General features: G+C 39.8%; 1 protein-coding gene and 1 long non-coding RNA gene across 3 annotated transcripts; one reads left to right on the top strand and one right to left on the bottom strand.

Moving 5' to 3' along the window:
• Nucleotides 1-3613: 3613 nt before the first annotated feature.
• Nucleotides 3614-9765, bottom strand: LOC121951610 (uncharacterized). The gene is made up of 3 exons (XR_015779383.1): nucleotides 9672-9765; nucleotides 8336-8743; nucleotides 3614-8172 (listed from the first exon to the last, which is right to left on the bottom strand). It is a non-coding gene; the product is annotated as an uncharacterized LOC121951610 (long non-coding RNA).
• Nucleotides 9766-10832: 1067 nt separating this feature from the next.
• On the top strand, nucleotides 10833-13706 carry inka1b (inka box actin regulator 1b). 2 transcript variants are annotated; one of them, XM_042499964.2, is made up of 3 exons: nucleotides 10833-11308; nucleotides 11403-11455; nucleotides 12659-13706. In XM_042499964.2, the coding sequence occupies exons 2-3, from the start codon at nucleotides 11453-11455 to the stop codon at nucleotides 13586-13588; spliced, it is 933 nt and encodes a 310-aa protein (XP_042355898.2). In that variant the 5' UTR covers nucleotides 10833-11308; nucleotides 11403-11452; the 3' UTR covers nucleotides 13589-13706. The 2 variants fall into 2 exon arrangements, with proteins under 2 accessions (XP_042355898.2, XP_042355906.2); XM_042499972.2 differs by lacking the exons at nucleotides 10833-11308; nucleotides 11403-11455 and adding an exon at nucleotides 11811-12379.
• The last annotated feature ends 409 nt before the right edge of the window (nucleotides 13707-14115 follow it).

The raw sequence follows: 14115 nt of genomic DNA, 5'->3' as shown, positions 1-14115 counted from the left end.
ACATAAAATGCCCTCCCAAGAAATGTCATAGCATAGAAAGTTGCAAAAAGGGCCAAAAACACCATAATTTTGTGTCTGGAAAAAATGACAAAAAATGCAAGACTATAGTATGGCAAAAACGTCAAAATATGACATGTCTTAAAAACAGCTGAAAACCACATTAAATAACATAAAATAGCTGCTCAAGACACACCATAGCATAGAAAGTTGCAATAGGGGCCAAAAACACCATAATTTGGCATCTCCAAAAAATGAGCGAAAATGCAAGGCTATAGTATGGCAAAACTGTCAAAATATCACATATCCCAAAACTGCTGAAAACCACTTTAAATAACATAAAATAGCCGCTCAAGACACACCATAGCATAGAAAGTTACAAAAGGGGCCAAAAACACCATAATTTGGTATCTCAAAAAAATGACAAATAATACAAGGCTATAGTATGGCAAAAATGTCAAAATATGACATGTCCCAAAATCAGCTGAAAACCACTTTAAACGAAATAAAATAGCATTTCAAGACATGCCATAGCATAGAAAGTTGCAAAAAGGGCCAAAAACACCAGAAGTTTGCATGTCCAAAAAATGGGCGAAAATGCAAGGCTATAGTATGGCAAAATGTCAAAATATGACATGTCCCAAAATCAGCTAAAAACCACTTTAAATGAAATAAAATAATGTTTCGAGACATGCCATAGCATAGAAAGTTGCAAAAAGGGCCAAATACACCATAAATTTGCATGTCCAAAAAATGACCAAAAATGCAAGGCTATAGTATGGCAAAAATGTCAAAATATCACATGTCCCAAAATCAGCTGAAAACCACCTTAAACAATATAAAATAGCCTCCCAAGGAATGCCATCGCATAGAAAGTTGCAAAAAGGGCCAAAAACACCATAAAGTGGTTTGTCCAAAAAATGAGTGAAAATGCAAGGCTATAGTATGGCAAAAAAGTCAAAATATGACATGTCCCAAAATCAGCTGAAAACCACATTAAACAACATAAAATAGCCTCCCAAAACACACCACAGCATAGAAAGTTGCAAAAAGAGCCAAATACACCATAATTTGCATGTCCAAAAAATGAGCGAAAATGCAAGGCTATAGTATGGCAAAAATGTCAAAATATGACATGTCCCAAAATAAGCTGAAAAACACATTAAATAACATAAAATAGCTGCTCTAACCACACCATATCATAGAAAGTTGCAATAGGGGCCAAAAACACCATAATTTGCTATGTCCAAAAAATGACAAAAAATGCAAGGCTATCGTATGGCAAAACTGTCAAAATATCACATATCCCAAAAACAGCTGAAAACCACATTAAACAGCATAAAATAACCGTCCAAGAGAAAGTCATAGCATAGAAAGTTGCAAAAAGGACAAAAACACCATAATTTGGTATGTCCAAAAAATGACAAAAAATACAAGGCTATAGTATGACAAAAATGTCAACATGTGACATATCCCCAAAACAGCTGAAAACCACATTTAGTAACATAAAATGCCCTCCCAAGAAATGCCATAGCATAGAAAGTTGCAAAAAGGGCCAAAAACACCAGAAGTTTGCATGTCCAAAAAATGGGCGAAAATGCAAGGCTATAGTATGGCAAAATGTCAAAATATGACATGTCCCAAAAACAGCTGAAAACCACATTAAATAACATAAAATGCCCTCCCAAGAAATGTCATAGCATAGAAAGTTGCAAAAAGGGCCAAAAACACCATAATTTGGTATGTCCAAAAAATGACAAAAAATGCAAGACTATAGTATGGCAAAAACGTCAAAATATGACATGTCTTAAAAACAGCTGAAAACCACATTAAATAACATAAAATAGCTGCTCAAGACACACCATAGCATAGAAAGTTGCAATAGGGGCCAAAAACACCATAATTTGGCATCTCCAAAAAATGAGCGAAAATGCAAGGCTATAGTATGGCAAAAATGTCAAAATATCACATATCCCAAAACTGCTGAAAACCACTTTAAATAACATAAAATAGCCACTCAAGACACACCATAGCATAGAAAGTTACAAAAGGGGCCAAAAACACCATAATTTGGTATCTCAAAAAAATGACAAATAATCCAAGGCTATAGTATGGCAAAAACGTCAAAATATGACATGTCTTAAAAACAGCTGAAAACCACATTAAATAACATAAAATAGCTGCTCAAGACACACCATAGCATAGAAAGTTGCAATAGGGGCCAAAAACACCATAATTTGGCATCTCCAAAAAATGAGCGAAAATGCAAGGCTATAGTATGGCAAAAATGTCAAAATATCACATATCCCAAAACTGCTGAAAACCACTTTAAATAACATAAAATAGCCACTCAAGACACACCATAGCATAGAAAGTTACAAAAGGGGCCAAAAACACCATAATTTGGTATCTCAAAAAAATGACAAATAATCCAAGGCTATAGTATGGCAAAAACGTCAAAATATGACATGTCTTAAAAACAGCTGAAAACCACATTAAATAACATAAAATAGCTGCTCAAGACACACCATAGCATAGAAAGTTGCAATAGGGGCCAAAAACACCATAATTTGGCATCTCCAAAAAATGAGCGAAAATGCAAGGCTATAGTATGGCAAAAATGTCAAAATATCACATATCCCAAAACTGCTGAAAACCACTTTAAATAACATAAAATAGCCACTCAAGACACACCATAGCATAGAAAGTTACAAAAGGGGCCAAAAACACCATAATTTGGTATCTCAAAAAAATGACAAATAATCCAAGGCTATAGTATGGCAAAAATGTCAAAATATGACTTGTCCCAAAATCAGATGAAAACCACGTTAAACGAAATAAAATAGCATTTCAAGACATGCCATAGCATAGAAAGTTGCAAAAAGGGCCAAAAACACCAGAAGTTTGCATGTCCAAAAAATGGGCGAAAATGCAAGGCTATAGTATGGCAAAAATGTCAAAATATGACATGTCCCAAAAACAGGTGGAAACTGCCTAAAATAGTCTGCCAATGCAGACCATAGCATAGAAAGTTGCAAAAAGGGTTAAAATCAGTATTATTTTGCATGTCATAAAAATGACCGAAAACGCAAGGCATAATAGTATGGCAAAAATGTCAAAATTTGACTTGTCCCCAAACCAGCTGACAGACACTTTAAACCACATAAATTAGCCTTACAAGACACACCAAAGCATAGAAAGTTGCAAAAAAGGGCCAAATACACCATAATTTGTCATGTCCAAAAAATGACCGAAAATGCAAGGCTATAGTATGGCAAAAATGTCAAATATGACATGTCCCAAAAACAGCTGAAAACGATATTAAACCCAATAAAATAGCCTTCCGAGACACAACACGGCATAAAAAGTTGCAAAAAGGGCTAAAAAGGCTCAAAATGTCATAATTTAGCATATCGGAAAAACCAGCTGAAAAAGATAGCATAATATGCCGAAAAACGTGTGATTTTCACTTGTTGAAAAAACTTCTGAAAACAACATATTATAGCTTGTTGAGACATGTTGTATTGTACCATGTTTAAAAAAAGCAAATATAGCATCCTGGAAAAAAAAGCTGAAAACTACATATTGTAGTCTGTAGAAAATATCAATTTTGAAATAGATAGATACATAGACTTTTATTGTCATTTCAGGTTATACAACTTATTTTTCTGTAGCTGTCCATTTTGCAGCATGACATAAATAATATACAAAAAAAATATATATACATTCACATACATAAGTGCACACACAGGTCTAAGCACAACTCACCCAAACTCATAACCACATACACATTCATACCCGTAAAAACTAAAAAATATGTGGTGAAAACACTAATTATATGTATAAATAAATAGATGGATTTTATTTGTTCCGGGGGGGGGGGGCTTTAACAGTTTGGCATGTGTGAGTGTTGTGTTGTGAGTTCTGCACCCTGTCCACAGCTCTGGGGAAAAAACTGGTCCATAACCTGCATGTGCTAGGGCTAGGACTTCTCAGTCTGCCTGAGGGGGGAGTGGTGAAGAGGGGGGTTCCAGGGTGTGAGGGGTCCTGCAGGATGTTTGTGACCAGTCTGAGGAGGCGGCTCCAGAGGATGTTGCTCAGGTTTGGAGGGGAGAGCCAACAATTCTCTCAGCTGTCTTCAGTAATCGCTGCAGGCCTTTTTTGTCAGTGCAGCTGGAGTACCACACAGTACAACAGTAAGTCAGAATGCTCTCTATTGTGCAGCGGTACAAGCTGATCAGCAGCCTCTGGGGTAGTCTGTTGTATCTCAGGGACCTCAGGAAGAGCAGTCTCTGCAGCTCTCTCTGCAGCTCTCTCTTGATGAACTAACCCAAACCCATTATGTTAGGGTTTGGGTTAGTTCAATAAAATTCATCACATAAGGACATTTCCCACAAGACTGAAAAACCACAGAAAAATCTCAGAGTTTACCATGCCCAGATGGTACCCCTGTTACTTCAGATTTGACCAGAGAGCACAATCCTATGGAGAAAGAAGTGACTGGGAAAACAGGAGCATCAGTATGAGTCAAACTCTGTGGGGGTGTTTAACAATGACCTATGAGGGAATTAACAAAAAGAGAATTAACAGACACATATAGTAAATCTTAAACAATGACCAGAAGCATTAACAGCTGCATCAGCTGCAACCTTTCCTGTAAAAACAGAATTAGATCTGTTAAGATGAGTGTCACATTTATCTACAAAAAATTGGCCCAACACAAGCTGCAAACTATAGCTTTTACTGCTAAAGCTACAGCGAAAGTCCAGCTGTAAAGGAATTAAAGTTAACAACAATAACTCCTCTGAAAAACATCAATAAACATCAGACCTTGGTTTTGTTCACATGAATGTATCAAGACACGTGTCATGTCACTGGCCTCTGATTCAACAGACTCAGACTGGTGAGTCAGTTTTAGCAGTCTGTAAAGAGGGCAACAGGACAGAGTAAAGTTAGGGTTAGAATTCTGTACAGAGCCTTTATGGCAGTCGCGGCTCTGTCAGTTTAGTCAGCCCAGGTCACTCAGGTGCACACTGAGATTTTCACCACAAATCACAGAAGAGATATCTCTTTTCCCCCATTTGAAACCTATTGTCTACAGTATGACATCATACCAAAAATTCAGTATCAGTCGAAAACTCAACTGATAAATGAGTCAGGCCAATAATCGACTAAGTTCAGAGGGAAAATTCAATAAATTAAAGTCAGAAAAAAATGACTTGGAGGTCGTGAGATCAAATCTCACCTGGCACTGGTGTATTTTGAATGCTATGGTCCTCAGTGTAGAGCCAAAGCAACCTTCAAAAAGTGTTGAAATGCCAGGAAGATTAGCTCTGAGAGTTAAAGCGCTTCCTTCATGACCCGAAGGTCGTGAGTTCAAATCTTACCAACCTGTACCGGCTGATATATCTGTCCACTAAAGTCAGAAGCAAGAAACTTCGATAGAAAAATGCCAGATGTCTCTACTCTACATTATCTGCTCAAGAAAATATCGTCTCATTCATTGGCCTGACGCAAATATCAGTTGTGGTTTTTGACAGACGTCTCTGCTGATACTGAATTCTCCCTGCCAAGAACTCCATTGATTATCAGTCTGGATTGGCTCTGAGAGTTAAAGCGCTTGCTTTGTGACTTGGAGGTTGTGAGATTGAATCTTACTTGGCAGAGATATATTTTGAATGCTACTGAACTCGGTGCAGAGCCAAAGGAACCTTCGAAAACTGTTGAAGTGCCAGGAGGATTAGCTCTGAGAGTTAAAGCGCTTGCTTCATGACCCGAAGGTCGTGAGATCAAATCTTATCAACCTGTACCGGCTGATATATCTGTCCACTCTGCTGATATAAGGGTCATGCGTTGTTGAAACGGAGTCAGATATATAAAGTTCTTGGCAGGGAAAATTCAGTATTCAGTACAAGAAAATTCATTGACTGTGACATCTGTCGAAAACTCGACTGATATATGAGTGAGGCCAATATTCCTTGATTTCGACAGACGCATCTGCCGATATGGGTTTTACCTGTTTCGGGACCACTTCACCTGATTTAATGAATCTACAGCCAAATTATATTTTATGGCATAAATAAAATAAAATATCGGCTGATATATCTTTCTGCTCTTCTGATAAAGGGATTATATGGTTTTGAAACACAAAATTCAGTATCGGCAGTGACGTCTGTCGAAAACTCCACTGATAGTCAGGCCGATAATCAACTTGGCAGGGAGAATTCAGTATTCAGTATATGAAACTTGAGGAGACAAGGAGATAATGTTACGTTTTTCAACTGTTTTAAGTGTTTGCAGCAAGGTACATTATCAATGATATAACAGACTTTCTTTGTTTTAGGACTGCTCCCTGTCGTTCAAGACCTAAGAGATGTATCATCCCCTTCTGTTATTCAATTCAATCCAATTCAGTTTTATTTATAAAGCCCATTATCACAAAACACAGTTTGCCTCAGAGGGCTTTGAAGCATTCGACATTCCTCTGTCCTTTCCAGACTCGTGCTAGGCTGCATCGTGCTATGTTCCTGATTTTCCTACCTTACTACTCTGCCATTTTCCTGACTCTCCCATTTCAGTTCCTTACTTTCTACTTTCTGACTCCTTCTTATACCTATTTTAACCTCTTATATTCTTATCCTCTACCTCCATCTTCTACCTTCACTAAACTTCCTGTCTGTCATCTTAACTTGTTGTAACTTGACTAACCTTCCTGCCTCTCAACCCAACTTCCTGTCTCTTGACTGCCTTTCCTGTCTCACAACCCAACTACATGTAACTTGACTGGCTTTCCTGTCTCTTTACCTTACTTCTTGTCTTTCCCCCATCTTTCTGTCTCTTGACTGTCCTTCCTGTCTCTCAACCCAACTTCATGTATTCAAAGTTTCCTTTAGCTCTATGCTTGCTTTGGGTTTAGCTCAGTCATCAAAATTCACATGTTCCAGATAAGACTTGAACCAGCAACCTCTAGCACACTAACCGCTGGATTTACCCACTGAGCTAAACCTCCAGACATTTTGCAAGGTTTTGACGTTCCCTTTAGCTCAGTATTGGCAATGATGTCTGTCAAAAACTCTGCTGATATACAGCATGAGTCAGGCTGATAATCAACTAAGTTCTTGGCAGGGAAAATTCAGTATTCAGTATATTTTTTTGTCAATTGTTGACTCATCAAATGTGACTTATATCAGCGGAGCAGACAGATATATCAGCTGATATTTTATTTTATTTATGGCATAAAAGTCAAATGTCACCTGTCCCAGATAAGACTTGAACCAGCAACCTCAGGCACACTAACCATCTAATTGACCCGCTGCGCCATACCACCAGACATGTTGTATATTTTCGATGATCCCTTTAGCTCTGTACTAGGACAGCAGCCTTCAAAAGTCACCTGTCCCAGATAAGACTTGAACCAGCAACCTCAGGAATAGTCAAAAGTCAAATCATCAAGCTATCAGGAAGATGACAACGGCAGACACATTTGCCAGTCCTGGACTCAGAATGGAGGAGCTATTGGAGCACAAAGCACCTGTTTGATCTCACAAAAAGTGGGATCGAACAGGTGAACCCCCCCGACCCACTTCTCTTTCCCCTTTGCCACAATTGTATTTCATTTGTTATTTACGACATCTATTGCACATCTGTCCGTCCCGGAAGAGGGATCTCTCATCATCCTCTGCCGCTCTTCCTGAGGTTTCTTCCTATTTTTTCCCCCGTTACAGGGGTTCTTTTTCAGGAGTTTTTCCTTAGGTGATGTAAGGGTTTAAGGGCAGAGGGATGCCGTACACTATAAAGCCCTCTGAGGAAAACCAGGTTTTGTGATAATGGGTTCTATAAATAAAATTGACTTGATTTGACTTGACTATATCAATTGTGTACATGCTGTTCTAGCATATTAAATCTAAAGAATTAGGACTTTTGTGAAAATGTGCTGCCTTGCTTGTGGTAACATTGGCAATTAAGGAGGATTTTCTAAGTCATTTTTGACAACATTCTATTGTATTTTTAATATTACAGCATCAGCACCACCACAACAGCCCCATCACTCCACTGTTCCAATTGCCCCACTTACCAGCTTCGTCATCACTCCACCGCTAATAGGGATGGCAGGCTCCACCAGTCTCTCAATGGCTCCCCCATCCACTCCAATGCTTCAGTAGTCCTCTATGGCTCCTACACAAATGGTAAGTTGTTGTATCTCATTTTTAATGTGGATTGTACAGATACTAACAGTATAGTTACTACATAATATAAATTGCATAATTTTTGAAAGTGACTGTCTATGTCTTTGCAGACAACATTCTATGCTATCTTAATCTTAGAGCATCATCATCACCCCGAAAGCTCCATCGCTGCATCAGCCACTCTATCACTGCACCCGTCACTCTATTGCTCCTCTCCAATGCTCCATCAGCCACTCCATCGCTCCTCTCCATCACTGCGTCATTTACTCCAATGCTCCATCAGCCACTCCATTGCTACATCAGTCACTCCATCGCTCCTCTCCATCACTGCGTCATTTACTCCAATGCTCCATCAGCCACTCCATTACTACACCAGTCACTCCATTGCTCCTCTCCATCGCTGCACCAGTTACTCCATCCCTCCTCTCCACTGCTCCATCAGCCACTCCATTGCTCCTCTCCATCACACCACCAGTCACTCCACTGCTCCCCTCCACTGCTTTATCAATCACTCCATTGCTGCACCAGTAACTCCATCACTCCTCTCCAACCTGAAAAACCTGAAGAAGCCACAGGAAAATGTGTTGCTCGCTCTTAATAAATCACATTAAAGTCATTCAGTGAGCGGTGGTCTACTTTGTTTTCCATTAAAAATATGTATAATTGGCTGCTTAATTTTTTACTTTGATAATAATAATAATCACCATCATCATCTAATTATTAAATACAATATAAGTTACTGTGATCATCCACATTTACGCCGCTTATCTGATGCACTGCCTCACAAAATATATGTGTAGTAAGTGAATAAACCAAGGTACAACCGTGCTAGAAAAAGCTTGCCATGATTTCTAGTATGAGCAAGATACTATTAACTGAAACGTTTACTCACACGGACTTACTCAGTCGCAAGCTTTGCTAACTTTATCATTACATGTAGGCTGTTTAAAGAAGACAAACTTTGTATGCCAAAACACATTTAAATATTTTACCTTAAGGGTTCCCAAACATTTTCATGGACAGAATTTCAAAACTTTTCCATAACTTTTCAAAACCCATACCATTGTTTTATCTTGCCCCGCATATATGAAGGGAGGGACAGAGTGAAGGGAACCTGAGAAATGTAAAGGATGGTATATGAAACGTTGTCACACATCACCGTACATTAGAGCTACTTTACTTTGACGGCCACAGAAAATACATTTCCCAAAATTCCACGTTTCAATGGTTATTACTAATTTCACGACTCTTACGGGCCTGGAAAATGTAATCGTTTTATTGTGGAAACCCTTTAAGTTCGAGTCAAATGTAGACGAGCTCACATCTGATGAACTAAGTGTTGCTAGCGTTAGCTAACAGCTAACTGCAATTAAAACCTCCCTTCGCTACCGATTATCTTACGAATGAAACTAACTAAAGCGGACTTTCACAAAACAATCATGACAGGTCAACCGGTCCGGTAAAACGTCCAAAAAATGAGTAATTTACCGGCAAGGATGTCTCGAAAACACTCAAAATGACTCGGCGCTGGAACTATCCGTGTTTTAAACAGGAGTCCCGTGACCCACGTGACTTCCGGAATCCACAGGTAAGAGGAGAAGAAGAAGAAGAAGAAGAAGAAGAAGAAGAAGAAGAAGAAGAAGAAGAAGAAGAAGAAGAAGAAGACGGTACTGTACTGTGTACATATGTAAGTGTAATTCTGAGATACTTGAGAAATACTTTAGTATTTCAATTTCATGCAGTTTTATGCTTATACGTTTAAGAGACAACTGTTGTATTTTTTTTTTTACTTTATAATTACTAATAACCTTTGATGTCCAAATTTTATCTTATAAAATCCAATACAGTCATTTAAACTTTCACACGTTTGTCATCCTAGTCAGGTGGTTTCACCTACTTACCGACCTGAAATTATCCCATATTTCTCACTAAAAACAACATTAAAGAAAAGTCTAAAAAAAAATGAATTTATCTTTAACTTGTTGGTAACCTGAACTAAACTATTTAACACGAGGCCGATTTTAAGGGGGGATGTTAAGGTCTTCCTCAACCAGTTAACATTAAAACGATGCCTACACATTAATGTATGAACAATAATGTTATATACAACAATAGGGGCCGGTTTTTCTACTAAATACGTACTTTGACATTTGATCATTTGAGTGAATTTTGCTGCTAATACTTATGTGCTTTTACTTCAGAATGATTTTTGCTCGTAATTGAGTATTTTTTTAACCTTGTGTTGGTACTTTTACTCTAGTGAAGGAGCTGAGCACCCACCACTGTGACTGAATTACAATACAAAGTGATGTCCACATCTTAAGAGGTGAGGTGTGGTGAGGTGATGAGAGTCAGCCATCAATGGTTTGCTCATCTGCAAATGAAATAAGATCTTCACGTGAGCCCAACACTTTGTTTGCATTCTAAACATCATTTCAGAAAAGAAAGAGTAATGGACCATATGCATTGCCCTGATTTTAATAATAAAAGATGTGAAAAGGTTTATATGTAGAGACAGTGGATAATGGTAATATGGGGATTCTTGTTTACAAAGATCCACAAGGTGGCGACATATAGATTTCAGTAAATCAGCACATATATGATGAAGATTTTCAAGCGCAGCAATTCTCCAGGTGAGCTTTTCAAAAGTGGCGTTTACCCTCTGCATTCATGTACACAGCCCCTGTGAAGCATTAATAATCTTTAAATCAAGCAATAATTTATTGAATGCAATGACTGCAATATTAACTAGCAGCTGTCTGAATAAATAATTCGACTGAAAACATTTTAAATTGTTCCGTGATTAACAGATCTATTTATGTTGAATAATAATTGTCCTATTATCCAACACCAGATGTTGAATCTCCGTAGTGTAGTTCAACACAATACAGTTTCAGTAGGAACCGCTGTAATTACACAGGGAGGTATCTTGTTTCAGGCGACTTGCTATTGGCTGGTTTTGCGGTGCCCTGCGATGATTGGCTGCAGTGAAAAGCTCAGCATCGTCAAAGTTCCCCGACAGACCTTAATTTGGGTCAGATACAGAGCGACACATCATCCCCGAACAACTGTAAATCTGTGGAACTGCGGATTGTGCTGGAATTGACTCTGAACCAAGTGCAAAGGTGAGCGTTTTTAATACATTTCTTTGTCTTGAGACATGTAATAATTATGAAAAAAGGCACACATTACTTATCTGATGCATTGGTTTTGTTGCAGAAACAATTCACAGGACTCTGAACTTCACTGCAGACATTCACTGACAAGCAATGGTGAGTTTTCCAAGTGTTTTTTTTTTTTTTTAAATTTAGATAGTTTTGCAGATGCATTGATTTGTGATTACAAAGGTGTTTGCCTGGGACTTTTCGCAGGAACACTTTGTAAAGTGTGTTTTGCACAAGGCAGTATACATCTTTTGTGCTTCCTCTACTTTCTTTTTGTTTCTCTGAAGACTGTTCTTTTTGGAAAGCTGGAGTGTTGCAATTCCCCAGGGTCACAGTTAATTCAAACCAAACTGTCCCTGCCAAACACATACAACTGGGCGAATCACTCCTCCTTGTTGTGTGAAAGCAGCCAAGGAGAACAGGGCATTTTAAGAGGTGCAGAGTGACCACAGAGTCCCACTGAGGATGGCTCTGTATGTCAGATAAGTCCCCCCAGGGGCCAAATGGTTCAGCACCCACAGCTGTGATAACATCATGGCATTGTGGTGTCCTCACTAGTGTGAGCCACACACTGGCAGGACAGGGAGGTTCAACAAACTAAATATTATAACAAGCTGGAAAACGTAGGATGGCACTCAGGTCAAATTGTAGTAGAGGACAGACTGGTAAAACTATGTTTTGATGATTGAAAATCACATTGGATCCTTTGGGCTGCACTGATTTCAGTTTATCGAAAGACTGGAAGATGATTCATAATGAATACATGCTTATCATGTAATTCCAAAATGTTGCTGTCACTTCCTGCTTTATAATGCAGTGCAGTCAACATCCTGTGAGTTAGGGGAATCCACAGAGGATATGCGCCGCTGCACTCCTCCTCGATTCAGCTCTACTTTGTCTAAACTTCCCCTCTCACTTTAGGAGGCGGGGAGAGTTTTCGCAGCTTAAAATGTGCATCCTGTTCTCAGAGCCACTGCTTTTCATTTTCTGGGATCAGACTTCATGGGATGGTCTCCATAAAGCTGCTCTGAGGTTTGTCAGGAATGCTTCACTTGTTATATGGTCATAGAGCAGAGTGATCTCAGCTGGTAAAAATCTTATTGGCCAAGTTCTGGAAATAACAGAGGGAACTGTGTCTCAGCTAGACTGCCAGGGCATGATGGGATATTTTGAAAGCCAGCCTAACTGCTCCATAGACTCCCGCAAAAGTCAACTGACACTTTTTGGTCAGAAGTTTTGTTTTAAAATAGACTTAATTTAAACTCTGCCTGCACCACTAACCGCACTCTCTGTGTCTTTCTTGTCGTGCAGTTGTGTATCGGAGATTCTGCCGACTGCCTCCGGGACCAGATGCAGTGCATGATGAGATCCTTGCAGGACCTGAAGCACATAAGCAGGCCGAGGCCACTGAGTGAACCATGCGCTCGGTCCTTCGTCATGACACGGCTCTGCAAACAGAGGGCACAGCAAGAGCGACTCGCTCGTCTACGTGTATCCGACGCCAGTGAAGCCAGCACATATGACTCTGCCTGCTGCCTCGCCAGCCCCCTGGAAGAAGAAGAAGAACATCAGGAGCACGAGCGGTTGGCACAAGGCTCCCCGAGCAGCGAAAAGAGTCTGGACTTTGACTCAGGTTACTCCGAGGCTTCATGGCAGGATGAAGGTGTGGTGCTGAGGAGAACCAGGAATGTGCGAGTCTCCTCTTCTGCCTGCCTCCGCACAAACAGAGGACCCTCTGGCCGAGTCCGGCCCAAATCAACCTCGGATGCTTGCCTGGAGCGATGGACCTCATTTGAGGCCAGCGACCCAGAGGACTGGACGACATCACTGCTGAGTCGCAGCAGGAACAGACAGCCTCTCGTTCTGGGGGACAACAGCTTTGCTGACCTAATAAAGAACTGGATGGACCTACCAGAGTGTCCTGAGCCAGCAGAGCTAAAGCCCAATGCGGGCCGGCGCCTCGCCAAAGACATTTTGATCAACATGCGCCGCAGACTGGCAGGGATGTCTAAAAGTGTGGAGGTGAGACCAAGGCCAGCTGACTCCTCGAGGCTCAACAGGGCTGCAGAGGCTCCCAAACGGATGTCCTGTCCCGTGGGACTCCAGGGTCTCAAACCTTTCTTTCACCAGTCGCACACGGGGCTACATCAGCTGGACACTGACTTCTACCAGTTCACCGCTCTCATGAAGACGGGCAGCCGACAGCCCATCATATGCAATGACATTATTGGATACATTTAAATGATGCTGTAACTCCGGACTGACCCATCAGCTCCAATTTGAATAAGATGTTGCTATTTTTGCAGTTGTCCAAAATGTTGATACATCTGGAATAAAAGTGTGCTGGATTTAATGAAAATGTGTTATGTTTATGCCTTCAGTTCAGTTTTAGCAGTGCTGACTGTAAAAAAATATATTATTGTATCCACCTGTCATTGTGTTTGACACATTTTAAGATTCTTCTTAATCCTTCATTAGACAAGTGATGGTTTTGGAGTGATAGTGTCTGCCGTTGACATCGATTTCGTATCAATTTTTAAGTTCTATCAGTCTGTTGACAGTGACAGTGATGGGAAGTAAAGCATAGCATGCTCTCTTTAAAGAAAACATTTTTTACACAAAATCTAAGTTAAATAAAAACCCACTCGGCAAATGTCCTAAAGCTTTGCAAACCAAATAAATGCAACTGGACCTTTTCTGGTTAAAATGTGAGGTGTGGTCATCATAGCAAAGTATGATCGTGATCTAAATGATGGTAAGGGAACTGA

The sequence above is a fragment of the Plectropomus leopardus genome, chromosome 2 (genome assembly GCF_026936395.1).
Source record: "Plectropomus leopardus strain MGB_pleo_1.0 chromosome 2, ASM2693639v1, whole genome shotgun sequence".
In the NCBI taxonomy this organism is placed as follows: domain Eukaryota; kingdom Metazoa; phylum Chordata; class Actinopteri; order Perciformes; family Serranidae; genus Plectropomus; species Plectropomus leopardus.
Note: the sequence above shows the minus strand (reverse complement) of the source record. Positions and strands in the feature narration are given on the sequence as shown.